This window comes from Channa argus, chromosome 10, assembly GCF_033026475.1.
Source record: "Channa argus isolate prfri chromosome 10, Channa argus male v1.0, whole genome shotgun sequence".
Taxonomy (NCBI): Eukaryota; Metazoa; Chordata; class Actinopteri; order Anabantiformes; family Channidae; genus Channa; species Channa argus.
The window spans coordinates 7,562,690-7,575,406 of NC_090206.1; the positions used below are offsets into that span (position 1 = coordinate 7,562,690).

At 44.0% G+C, this 12,717-nt stretch overlaps 1 protein-coding gene across 1 annotated transcript; it reads left to right on the forward strand.

The window, feature by feature from the left end:
- The first annotated feature begins 1,271 nt into the window (after window positions 1-1,271).
- Window positions 1,272-9,738, forward strand: LOC137134497 (uncharacterized). The gene is made up of 3 exons (XM_067519413.1): window positions 1,272-1,952; window positions 4,289-4,603; window positions 4,949-9,738. Exons 1-3 carry the CDS (start codon window positions 1,938-1,940, stop codon window positions 8,303-8,305), a joined length of 3,687 nt encoding a protein of 1,228 aa, XP_067375514.1. The 5' UTR covers window positions 1,272-1,937; the 3' UTR covers window positions 8,306-9,738.
- The last annotated feature ends 2,979 nt before the right edge of the window (window positions 9,739-12,717 follow it).

Below are 12,717 nucleotides of genomic sequence, written 5' to 3' on the forward strand. Positions count from 1 at the left end.
CAAGACAATTTTGTTTAACGAAATGCAAGTGAAATTGAGCTGAGGAGCTAACGTTATAGCACTGGCTGACTTGCTTTTTTCCCTAATCACTGAATGACTGGACAAAAGTTTATAGCTAGCTAAACTATTGTATGATACTATTGGCTAGTTCGACTACTGCTGGGCTAATATATCTACCGTTGTGAACGGGAGACTGCACAGGAAAGAATACTCTCCATTTTCGACATGATAAAGGGTTCTGTTGAAGACAAATACTTTCTTAGGTTATGTACAGATACAAACTAATATCCATTAACTTGTTTGTTTCCCGAAATTGTTTGTTTTGATTTGTCGACCAACATGTGCCCTTTAGCGAGGCGAGATGCTTCACTGATTCGTATTTCCGCATTTGCTGACTGTCTCGCAGTACTTGGAAGATACATTACTACATTCAGCAGCTTTTGACGGGAATTTTATACGGACTACTCGAAATTCCCATTATGTTGTAGCTCTTTTTGGATAATTTGCAAAAATGACCCTAGATACATGAGTTCTTATCCCGGTGAGATGGCCCAGAGGCTGGACCACAAGACGGTGTGAATGGAAAACGGTCTGTGAACCATCTTGACTTCTTTTCATCTTTGTTCAGCCATCGCTGATAACTCCTGTCTACGTTACATCGTCGTCACATGGTCACGATTTTGAATGGCGTGCTCGCGCCTCCTACGTCACGACCATTGGAGAAGTGGACGGGCGCGCGTGTCCAAAGCAGACAAGTTCTATCCAGACTAAAAATAGCTTGGTTTGTTCCCAGTATCGGTAGGTTGTACACGTCGAGTGACGTCATTTGTGCTTTTTCTGTGGAGTAAACTGACCTTTTCCACACATTCTCCGCTGTTTGTTTGTTTTTTTTCACGTTGTTTCTGATGCATTAACGTACATGTAAGAGAACAGTTGTGTACTGTACAGGTCGGGACGGTTGGACCGTCGTGTGAGCTGACGCTAAATGATTTGCTTTTTGGTGCTGAAGAAATGGAACAGACAGCAAAACCCTGCAGTGAGGTCCTCCAGAAAGACAGGGATCAAGGTGTTTGCGTGTACCGGGAAGCCGAGGGGGGCTGGGGTTGGGGGGGGGGGGGGGATTAACGGCTGGGTCACGGGGGAGGGAGGATGGATGACTCATACTGTATCTGCTGACACTCTACAGACACAGCATTAGATATAATTATGGGTAAAATACCTGAGTGAAACCCTGAATGAGAAGTGTTAAAAAAAAACAAAAAAACCATGACGTTCATGGTTCATGTTAAAATTCAGATACACATACATGATCTGCACGCGCAATGAGGTGCTTCATTCAGCTCGCTCACTTTGCCTATTTAGGTTATAATTAAGTTATGAAAACATTTCTGTGTGATCGGCGTTTCATTTAAACAGGACATTGCACAGGCCACAAATTACCTTTATAATTCAAACTTTTTTTAAAAGAAGGACAAACTGAGGCTGGGGCGTATAGGCTACTCGAATTCTCCCTGACACCTGTTAAAAGCCCCCTGCGACATCAAAAACACACAACTCGATCATTGTTGTGACTGTAGAAGACTGTCACTCAAACACACACACACACTCTCGAGTCATAACTGAATGACGGCAGGTCGCTATGGAAACTGCGTTACACTCCGGGCGGCCGGAGGAGAAAACAAGAGCGCAAGGACTCATTTGCAGTGTTCATTTCAGTACCACGCGCCTCCTGGACAGCGCCCGAATGAACACAGATTGGAGCCTCACACGCCTTATAAGGGACGGAGCCGCATCATCGCCGAGTCTGAGCAGAGTGGGTAGGGACTTAAGGAGAAAACAAACCCACGTACAACAGAGAAAGACTCTCCTCGCCTGGAACTCGGTGGATACGCAAGGTTTCATTTTGCTGTCAAGCCAGGAGCCAGTCGCTCCTACAAATGCCACAGCAACAGGTAAGAGAACCTTCTGTATTGTAAAGTTGAACAATTAACTTTTGTGTGGCTGCATGGAGCAACCACGTGAATCTAATGTGCTTTTAATCGCAGCACTCAGCTACTGACCTTTATCCAGCCAGCTACTTAATTGCCGTTAATTGCGTTCATCTGGCATCTCAGGTGTAGGTAAGTGCGTGATTAGGTGATTAGGGTGAAAACTAGCAGGACAGGGGGAAACTCGACAGAGCTCTGGCTCATTTCCAATAAAATCTACTTAGTGATGTTCTGTGAAACTCCACGAGCTTGTTTTATAGGAAAACGGCGATTCTTTCTTTCTTTCCTTTGCTTTTTTAGGAATCTTATGTCAGTGTACAAGTTCAGCAGCTGCACGTTAAAGATCCTATACTTTATATGTTTGGCAGTGTCAGAGTAACAAAACAGATACTGACTTATTGACTTAATTGAAAATTAACCATAACTGAGCATATTATAAATGTTCAAGTATAAGAAAGGAGAAAAAAAACATTGGCAATCTAGATGCTATTATACCATAGAACTTTAAAAAGTCACGGGAACATATCCCAACTATATCTAGATATTTCTACACACAGGACAAAATACTGCTCTACCTAATATGTCCTATATGTAGACAACTCCAGATACAGACAGAACTCTACACATAGGACAGGTTTCTGTTTGTGTCGCTTTAAACAATATAGCACCCTAAGGGCACAACAGCATTATGGTTTGTGTTTGTTTCTAATTTTGACTATTGTGCATGAGACCCTCGGATTTGTTGGGTTTTCAGTGGCCATAGATTATGTGTGAGCTTAGCCGATACGCCTGGATGAGTCACTCAAGCTGCAAGTTTGCAGAAGAGTACGGAAGGGGAGGGGGAGATACATTGGCCAGCTGGAAAACAGTCCCGCAGTGCCTCTCTGCCTAACCAACACTGTTTCACTGTATATATGATGTGTGTCAACACCTGCAGTTTAATAGATTACTTCTGGATGTATAATTAATTTTATTTGCAGCTTGAAATTCACCCTTTTTTTTTTTTTTGAGAGCATAAACTATTCTTTTTGAATGACCGGAGAGGTTGACTTCTGTGGCTGTGCACTTGGAGTAAAGTCATGTTTGTCGAAATATGTGCTACTAGGATTAGCAGGATTATAAACACGTCCTATAATAGAGTGTTTGTGGTTGTTACAGATGTCTGATGTCTGACAAAACCAGAAAGCATCCCATTACTACTCATTAGTATCCCAATGTTTACCCTGCTGGTATTGACAAATAATAGCAATTAGCAGCATTCAGCTGTAGTACTGAGTGACAACTATTGATTAAAGCAAACAATAGATCATAATGGGCTGCTATGAACCACAGTTGCACACTCAAACATGAGCACTCACTCCTTGAAATGGTTTGACATGCACCCACAAACACACTCAATCACATAACAGAGACAGAGGGAAAGGTGAGTACTTTGTAGAGATTATTCAGAGAAGGATCGCTACAGAGGCTGCATGCGTTACTGAGAGAAGGATTACAAATGGGAAAACCAAACTAAAATATTTGTTTATCATTAAATTGCACTTGGTTCCAATTTGTGCTAAAATTTACAAAAGGTTTCACAAGAAAACTTGTTTGCACTTAGGTAACTGTGCGTAGGAGTCTTTGTTTGTAATGTATACACATCATGTGCTGCACACACGGGCACAGATGTGTGTCTTTAATTAGTGACGTTGGTGTGATTAATGCAGTCTGCTGGTGATGACTCATTCAGCTTAACCCTTGCTCCTCTGGTAAAAAATAATCAATAAACAAAGATTTGGTCTGGCTTAACACTGATTATCAATATTATATGCACAATAACTGAGCTTTTTCTTTCTGTGCAATGTTTATAAAACAACAGAACTGGAGCCCGATCCAGATTTTGGCTGATATGAAATACAAAAAAGACGCTAATTGGCGTCATAGATGGTACGATAGTTTTTGACTTAACATATAAGTAAGCGACACTGTAATATATTTCAGATTCTGCGATTCCTGTCATACACTTAGTCTTAATTTGCAGGGATCCTATTGAGCAATGGAAATGTATTTATGCAAAGCACATCTATGTGGTTTGCACCATGTGTCAGTTTGTCAACACAGCAGTTTCATTAGCATTGTGAGAAAGCTGTCAGCCAAGCTGTGACTTGCAGACAGCAGACTGGCAGGGAGTGCGCATATGAGTGTGAGTGAGTGCTAAGTATGTGTTCTTGTGTGAGAGACAGAGAAAGCAACACATAGCTCATTTTGTTGAAGAGTTGTAATAAAGACCCATTTGCTTTACGTTTCCCTCCTTTCAGGGTAGCAGCATGTCTGAAACCAAATCCAGTCAGCGGTTCCATAGCCTAAATGCCAAGCAGGTGGAGGTTCTCCATCAGGTTCTGTCAGAGGTGGTTCCAATTCATGGTCGTGGGAACTTTCCCACACTGGAGCTGCGTCCCCGAGATATAATAATTGCTGTGCGAGCCAGGCTGCAGAAGCAGGGAATTTCAGTAAGAGATGTTCGTCTGAACGGCTCCACAGCCAGCCACGTCCTTGTCCGAGACAATGGAACAAACTACAAGGACCTGGATATCATCTTTGGAGTGGAGCTGCCCAGTCAGGAGGAGTTTCAGGTATGTTTATTGTCAAGCAGGTCTGTATGATGTGAATTAAGAACAAGGGTCCAATCCTCTGTGTCAGTTCTACTACTGTACTATCCTTGAGTATGACACTTAATCTCTACTGTCTCTTGGATGTTTCATTTATGTGGTGCATAATGATGTCATTGTAATACGCGCCATAATGTAAATTCAGAACATTTTATCAGACTGAATCAACAGAGATTATTTTAATATTAAAAAATATCTTAACATTATACCTATATTAAAGTGAAAAAATGCGCACAACAATGTTAAATAATAAAAGGAAATTGTACCAAGATTGCAGTTGCGGCTGTTATTAATGTGTTCTCCTCCCAGGTGATCAGAGAGTCAGTGCTGGGCTGCTTGTTGGACTGTCTACCTGCTGGGGTCAACAGGGAGCGGATCAGCAGCGCTACAATGAAGGAGGCCTACGTCCAGAAAATGGTGAAGGTCTTTAATGAACATGACAAATGGAGCCTCATTTCTCTCTCAAACAACAGCGGCAAGAACCTCGAGCTGAAATTTGTGAGCTCGCTGAGGAGGCAGTTTGAGTTCAGTGTTGACTCCTTTCAAATCATTCTGGACCGTCTCTTGGAGTCCTACATTCAGGAGGAGTCACAGTACAAAAATAACTCAGTCGCGAAGGTTGCAGAGAATCAGAATAAAGACTCCCCCACCATGCTCAAACAGGCAGCAGCTCCAGGCACAGAGACGTCCACAGGTAGAGACTTATCCGGCAACGAGGAGCCTCAGCTCAGCCAGACACAACAGATGGATCATGTGCAAGAAAAAGAGTCACAAACCGACATTTCACAACAAACTGCACATTTAACCCAGACAAAACATTTCACAGTAGAAACAGACAAAAAAGAAAAAACAACTGCCGAGCTGAAAGAAGTGACAGGACACAGAGAAAATTCAGTGGAGACTGACTTTTCTGGTCAGTCATATCTAAACCTTTTGTCAGAAAAGAAACTAAGCTGTGAGAAATCTGCGCCACCAACTCAGATTGAGCTTAGACATGAGCCAGAGCTCTTGGATGAGAGGAAATGCTCGGCAAAGGTAGAACAGTCAGAGCCAACTCATCCCTGTGATAGCCAACAGCCGGCACGTTCAAATAACGAGGAACTCTGTCTCCAGAAAGAAGTGTCTGACCACACAAAACCCCCTGATGAAGAGAGAAAACTCACACAACAGATGGAACAGTCCGGGTCACCAAAAACTGCAGACCAAACCCAGACAGAATGTCTAAACCTGGCAGAAGACACTCACAGTACAGAGAACTCAGACAAAACAGAATTGACTCAATGTTACAGTGAAGATCAGAGAAGTAATGACAATGATAAAGCCCAACATGTGTCTGCTACAGACTCTAGCACATCTTCAAAAGACAAGATAAGGACACAATTAGTAGATGAAGGAAAAGTGGAGACAGAGGAGCAGATACTCACAGACAAGGAAAATGACAGAGAAAGAGGTGAAAGGACAGAAGAGATTTCAGCTTCAGAAGTCAAAACCATAGAAAACACACAGGGTATGGATTGGTCCTGCCCCACCTCATCCCTTACACTTCACGACACGCAGCCTGTCAGCACACAGCATACGCAGGAGAGTCACAGCAAACTACACACGGATAACTCAGAAAATGCACCTGATGCAATCAGCCCTCCAGATACTCAGGATATTATACCTGCACCACCCAGCCTTGTTCCTGACAAAAAGACCTCCTCTTCTCCTCAAGCATGTAAGACCTCAGAGAGACTATGTCATATGGTGGTGCTTAAACACTCTTCCCCCAAGCCCCCTCGGAGGATGTGCCGAAAGATTATCCCCAGTCCTGTCTCTGAAAGCGAAACTGCCATTCCGCCCTGTGTAGATCAAAATCTGTGCCCAAGCCCCAAAATTGAGATAGGCCTTACGCTAAAGTTAGCAGCTCTCAGTTCAGAACCTCCAATTACTCCAACAATTGATATTCAAACTAAAACAAGCCCTGGGCCTGCTCCCAACCCTTCCAGCAACCTAGACCTTACCTCAGCTCCTAATCCAGGCATTGATGCACTCTCCACCTCTGCTCCCACGTCAGCTTTACCTCAAGAGACATCATCCTCTCGACTAACCTCAGAGGGGGAGACACAAACAACATATGTGGCTGTTGATGGCCAAAGCCAGTCCCCCCCCAGTGAACCCGTCTCTGCAAGCAAACAATCAGAGGATCTTCACTCAGTGGACACATTGATTTCACACACTGATACGTGTAGCTCAAATGCCCAGGAACCTGTACATACCTCACAAGCTGAACCCTGTGATGACGATGAAAACCGAGAACTACGGACCAAATTGATAAACTTGAATCAGCCAAACAGCAGCCCACAAGAGCCAACCCTGTCTTCCTCCTCCCCTTCCCACTGTGTTACCCCTCCTGTTTCCTGTCTCACCCCTCCTTTACTCAGTCTTTCCCCTCCCTGCTTCACTCCCTCGGCCCCCTGCCTTAGCCCACCCCCGTGTCTGACCCCTCCCCCTCACTGCCTCACATCTCCAATGCTGAACTCAGTCAGCACTGCTGCCAGCTTTAGCTCCCCACCCCTGAGTTTCAGCCCTACCTCATCATGTCTCAGCTCACCTTCTTACCTCACCCCGCCTATGCTTAGCCTTAGCCCTCCACCTCTTTGCATTACTCCCCCTTCTCCCTGTCTCAGCCCTCCCCTCCTCTGTCTCACAACACCGGTGGAGTCAGAGGGCCTTGTACCTCAGGTATCTCCAGACATGGAGCCGGTGATTCTGAACACAGACAGTGAGGAACAGAATAAAGAGTGCTCTTCTCAGCCAGGAGTTCCTCTCCTACAACTGGGGGATAAAACCGAACATGATTACATCTCACCACTGCCTCTGGTTCCAGAGCCTGTCTCTTTCCCAATCACAATCCCCAGCTCCACCTCAAACGCACTGCCTCGCTCCCAGCCTGGAGGCCCAGAGGAATCTGCCCCCCCGATAGCTGACGAGGCGTCCAGCTCCGTGCCTGAGAACAAAGAAGCCCCCGAGGTAACTGTAGACATTCCTGAACAGTGCAATGCTCCTCAGGCATCTGGCTCAGTCCCTTCTGTTGAGGTCCTTGCAGAGAGCATGTATGGTGACTTTGAGGCAGCCATGAACCACCTGCGCTACCACTTAATCGCTACCAGGAACCCTGAGGAGATTCGAGGTGGTGGCTTGTTAAAGTACAGCAACCTGTTGGTCAGGGACTACAGACCAGCCAGTGAGACTCAGATAAAGACCCTGGAGCGGTACATGTGCTCGCGCTTTTTTATCGATTTCCCCGATGTACAGGAACAGCAGAGAAAGATCCTGTCCTACTTGAAGAACCACTTCATCGGTGAGGAGAGAAGCAAGTACCAATACCTGATGACACTGCGTCGTGTGGTAGATGACAGCACAGTCTGTCTAATGGGACACGAGAGGCGTCAAACACTGAACATGATCACAGTACTTGCATTGAAGGTTCTAGGAGAGCAAAATATTATTCCCAACACAGACCATGTGACATGCTTTTACCAGCCTGCTCCGTACCTTGCAGAGCACAGTGCTCCCTATCTAACAGAACCCAGTTACTGCAGCTACTATATACCCCAAGGGGGATCAACACTGCTTTACCAACCTTACCCCTTACATCTGCACACACAGACTGGACTTGTCTAAAACACACACAAATACACACATTATTACACAAAACACACAGTGACGCCATGGAAAGGCACTTAAAGAAAGAGCCAGAGAACGAGAAAATAAACCAGGGATAAACTGTTTGCTCTATAATAGACCTATGGAGGTGGGGTTGAGTGGGTTTTTACAGTAAAACCCCCAAGTACTCTGTAAGGTCCTAACACGTGTAATTAGCTGGGGTTTGTGGGAAAATAATAATTCTTCCGATATTGTTAAAATTCAAGAAAATGCTGTATGCACCACATGAGTCATAGCCCTTTGGTTTCCCCGGGAAACCAGCTGTGCTGTTGACATTCACACACATGCATGGGCACACATGCACAAACAAACAAACACACGCTCGCGCACACACAAACACACACACACACACACACACACACACACAGACACTTCCAGGTTCTTGAATTCTTGTACACTCTTTTCATGTTCTTACTGTGTTGTTCTTAATGGGTTTGTTCAGAATGTGGACCTTGCCTGTGGTTGATATTGTGCATGGATAAATTAGGACTGTTTTCTCACTGCCAGATACTGTGTGACTACTATGCTTCTTCAACAGTTTAATGTAACTTTGTTATTCCTTTACTGAAGGGGTATATTCTGAAAAAATACTGAGGGACAAGTTTACCAGTGTGTACAGTACTTTAATCAAAACACACATCAGCATGTACAACACCATACACACAAATATACATACATGCAAACAAACTTAAACAATGCATGAGTAGCTAAGTATATTGACAACATCCTGAAGTCAAAGCAAAGGCTTTTAATTTAATAAAAATGGATCTATTTTTGCAAGACTTTCCAAGATAATACTCAGAATGATTAGTTCCTACAGAAAATACCAACAACAATGCCTTTGCAATAGACTGTACAGTATATTGATTACAGTATATTGTGTGCAAATACACTGTATTGTTTTCAGGTAAATTGTGTTAAGATGTAGAACTTGATTCCTTTTCCTTGTGGAGTCTTTTCTGTAATCACGTGAGGTACTATACCATCTAGTGTCGATTTATTTGTTTCTGAAGTTTACTCTAAGGAGGTGGTCAGGTTATAACCATCTTTGGGTCATCGCTAAACACCACAGATCCGCCAGATCTGTTTAAAACCTAACAAATTCCATTTGAACTTGTGTGACTTCTCCTAGCACGAATCAGCAGCCTCTAATTCATGCTGAATCAACAAGTTAAAATCCACCTCAAACCCGTTTGATTTCAAAGCCGCACTACAGAAACTATGACCAAAAATGGTTTGGTAGGGATAATAAGTGCCTAAATGTTAGACATCATTGGCATGTCTTTAGCTCACTGCACTGGGGGTGTTTATGGGGTGGGCCTGGGCCTGGGGCTGGGATGGGTGTGTGTTCACTTGTTGACCCCTGTTATTGCTGCCTGTTTTGATGTCTTCTTTAATGTAGTCCTTTGTTGTTGTTTATTCATGTACATTTTGATAAAATAAAGGAGAAACTCTTCAAACCTCAGATGTGAGAGAAACTGAATTCTTTAAAAGCCGCTAAGCTATTACTGGATTGTTTTCCGAGAGGAAAAGAATCCCAGTATCCCTTTCATGTGTGTTTGTGTTTTTGGCACATTCATTCATTCCCTTTCCCCTAAAATGATATGCCGTAGAGCTTATGTATCTTCCTTGTGATAGCAGTAGGCAATGATCCACTTAAGCATGACCGTCAAATCACGATGGTGCCCAGTAGAGCAACCCAAAGCTGTGAAATTCTGTCTGTGTGAGGCCTCTTATCACAAATCACCTGTCCTTTAGATGTGTTTGGACCTGAATGACGCACGCTCTACGCAGCTGAGCAGGCTCAACAATGTGTAAATGTGGGGAGAATGTGATTCGTGAGATGTGAGACGGAAAGGGGAGACATGAGAGAAGCGTGTGTGCGTGTGTGTGAGTGAGTCCATGTGTGCTTCAGATGGGAATACATGTGCAGAGGTGGTATCAGGTGGTCTCCCTCTTCATGTAGTAATTGAGAGACCTACCATGTAATGACACGGTAAGGCTCCTCCTTACTCCTTACTTTCATGGACATATAAAGGAGGAGTACTTCATTGCACATGTGTTCTGCCAGGTAGTAGAATGGTCAAGCCTTGGCTTGTACTTATGTGTGCAAGCATGTGCTTCACCGGGAGACAAAAACAGCATGTGATCTAATAGGGTCTGTATCAGCGTCTCACAGACCTCTGAGCCACTCTTGTCCACTCGGGGTTTCCATAGAGACAGAGACAGGCAACCAAGTGGACGCAGAGAGCATGACGGAAGACAGGGAAGACCCACACACCAAATGAGGGGGGAGAGAGATTAAAACAAAGAAAAAGAAGGTGGGTGAAATGAAACGAGAAAGATAGTGTTAAGAGAGATAGATGGATGAGAAAATAGAGACGAAGGGGAGACAAAAAGCAAAGGACAGGGAGTGAGTATGGGGGTGAGGTTATAGATAAAGCAAGGTGAGAGGAGCAGGGGAGTTGATGGGGAGAGTGTGGGAGGCTGTCAGGCCTTCAGTCACAAGGGAGTCACTGTGAGGTGGCTGCAGTGACGCCATCACTGATGTCAGAGCAGGGGCATACACACACATATATGTACAAGGGTGCACATACACACAGCTGCATGCACATCAATTTTCCTAATGGCCTGCCCACCCATCCACCCTCAACAAACATTTTCAAACTCACAGAGACAAAAAGAGAACATCACCCACACATCTTTTTTTTTTTTCTTTCTGTTTCTCATATGCTCCTGGACAATACATTTCATTTGATGAATTCCTCAGTATCATTATAATCATCCTACCATACAGGTCTGAACTCTTTTTACTGTAAACATTTGAATCTTTTCATACCTCAGATGTAAAATAAGAATAGCTTATGGGCGTATGCAGTTTCTGCAGTCGAAATGAAGACAAAAGCTTCAAGTTGAGGTTAGCAGAGGCTTAAGGGATGAATCCTGTTGCTCTGTCTAAGGTGTGAGTGAACATAATTATTCAAATTCCTCACTCTTGCTTTTGTTTTTTTTGGCTTATTCTGTGAGTTCGCCACAGCGGATCATCGTCCACATATTGATTTGGCACAGTTTTTACACTGGATGCCCTTCCTGACGCAAACCTCCCCAATTTCTGCCGGGCTTGGACCGGCCCTGCACAGCTGGGGAGGGGGATGTGCTGTTAGGGGTTCAGTCTCTTGCTTCATTGTGTTGTCTAAATTAAGACCTGTCATGATCACCAGTTTCACTTCCTGTTCCAGACCTTTATTTTGTAGTCCTCACCCCTTCCGGTCCTTAGTAATTTCTGTAACTTTAATTTTTAACCTGTGCCCCCCTCACTTCCTTTATAAGCCTCCATGGTTGGTTCACTAATTTGCTAGATTGTCTAACCGTGTTGCCTCTAGATAACCTGCCTGCTCTGCCTAAACCCATGGTCCTGTGCGTTTGGATCTGACTGCCTAAATCCCTGTTACCCAGACTAATTCTATATACTTGAACTCTGCCTCTGGCCCTCATTGGAAACCTATATTTCTGGAAATTGAGATTTGGATTCTGTTAAACCCTTTGAGGTTTGTATTTGGACCTTGTTAATGTCTTGGATTATTGGATTGCTATTCTGAATCACTCTGGATGTTTTGGACTAATTCTGTGTGTCTGGGATTTTGGACACTGATTAAATTTGGAATCCATGAGACTGAGTTTGCTCCCACTGACTCTTCCCAGCTCTTCTCCAACCACTATTATTGGCTGTCCTGCTGTCTTTCTCCCTGTCACTCTTCCCATTTTGACAAGCTACATGGGGAACACTTACATGGAGGGAGGTCATCTTGCTCTGACGGTATCCTTAATATCCATTATCCTTATTCCTCCATTCTCCTCCCCTCCTACCTGAGAAACACACACCTTCCAGGCCCAGCCCTGTAATACCTTGTAAGCAGGTAAGCCTCACATCATCATTAAACTACTTACCTGTAAATCCATTGGAAACTCACCTTTATCTCCTCTGTAGATCTGGGCTACTGCACCATCTAGAGAGCCAGATCCCTGCAAGCTCTCTCACCACATTCATCCTATTGCCTGTTTGTCAACTTTACCCCCATTACATTTTTTATACACTGAGCGAATTTGTGTCTGACCATCTTTGGGTCCTTATTATTTGGCTAAACCTCACAGTACAATGTGGCAAAAATCAACCCAGTAAACACTTCCTCTCAGAGTTGGCAAACTAAGATAGAGGGAGCCCTTTCTAAACATGATAAGATCCTCAGTGAAATAATCTCTACCATTGAACAGTTATCTCAACAAACAATAGTGCTTCTGAGAACCACTCCTAAAAAGTATCCGCCCCACCCAATTGCATAAGGGAAGCTAAGATTCCTCCACCCGAACAG

What these genes read in the sequence shown, in the direction of transcription:
- LOC137134497 (XM_067519413.1), top strand. An exon ending in CCAGTCAGGAGGAGTTTCAG is followed by an intron (nt 4,604 to 4,948) that starts GTATGTTTATTG and finishes TTCTCCTCCCAG; the next exon opens with GTGATCAGAGAGTCAGTGCT.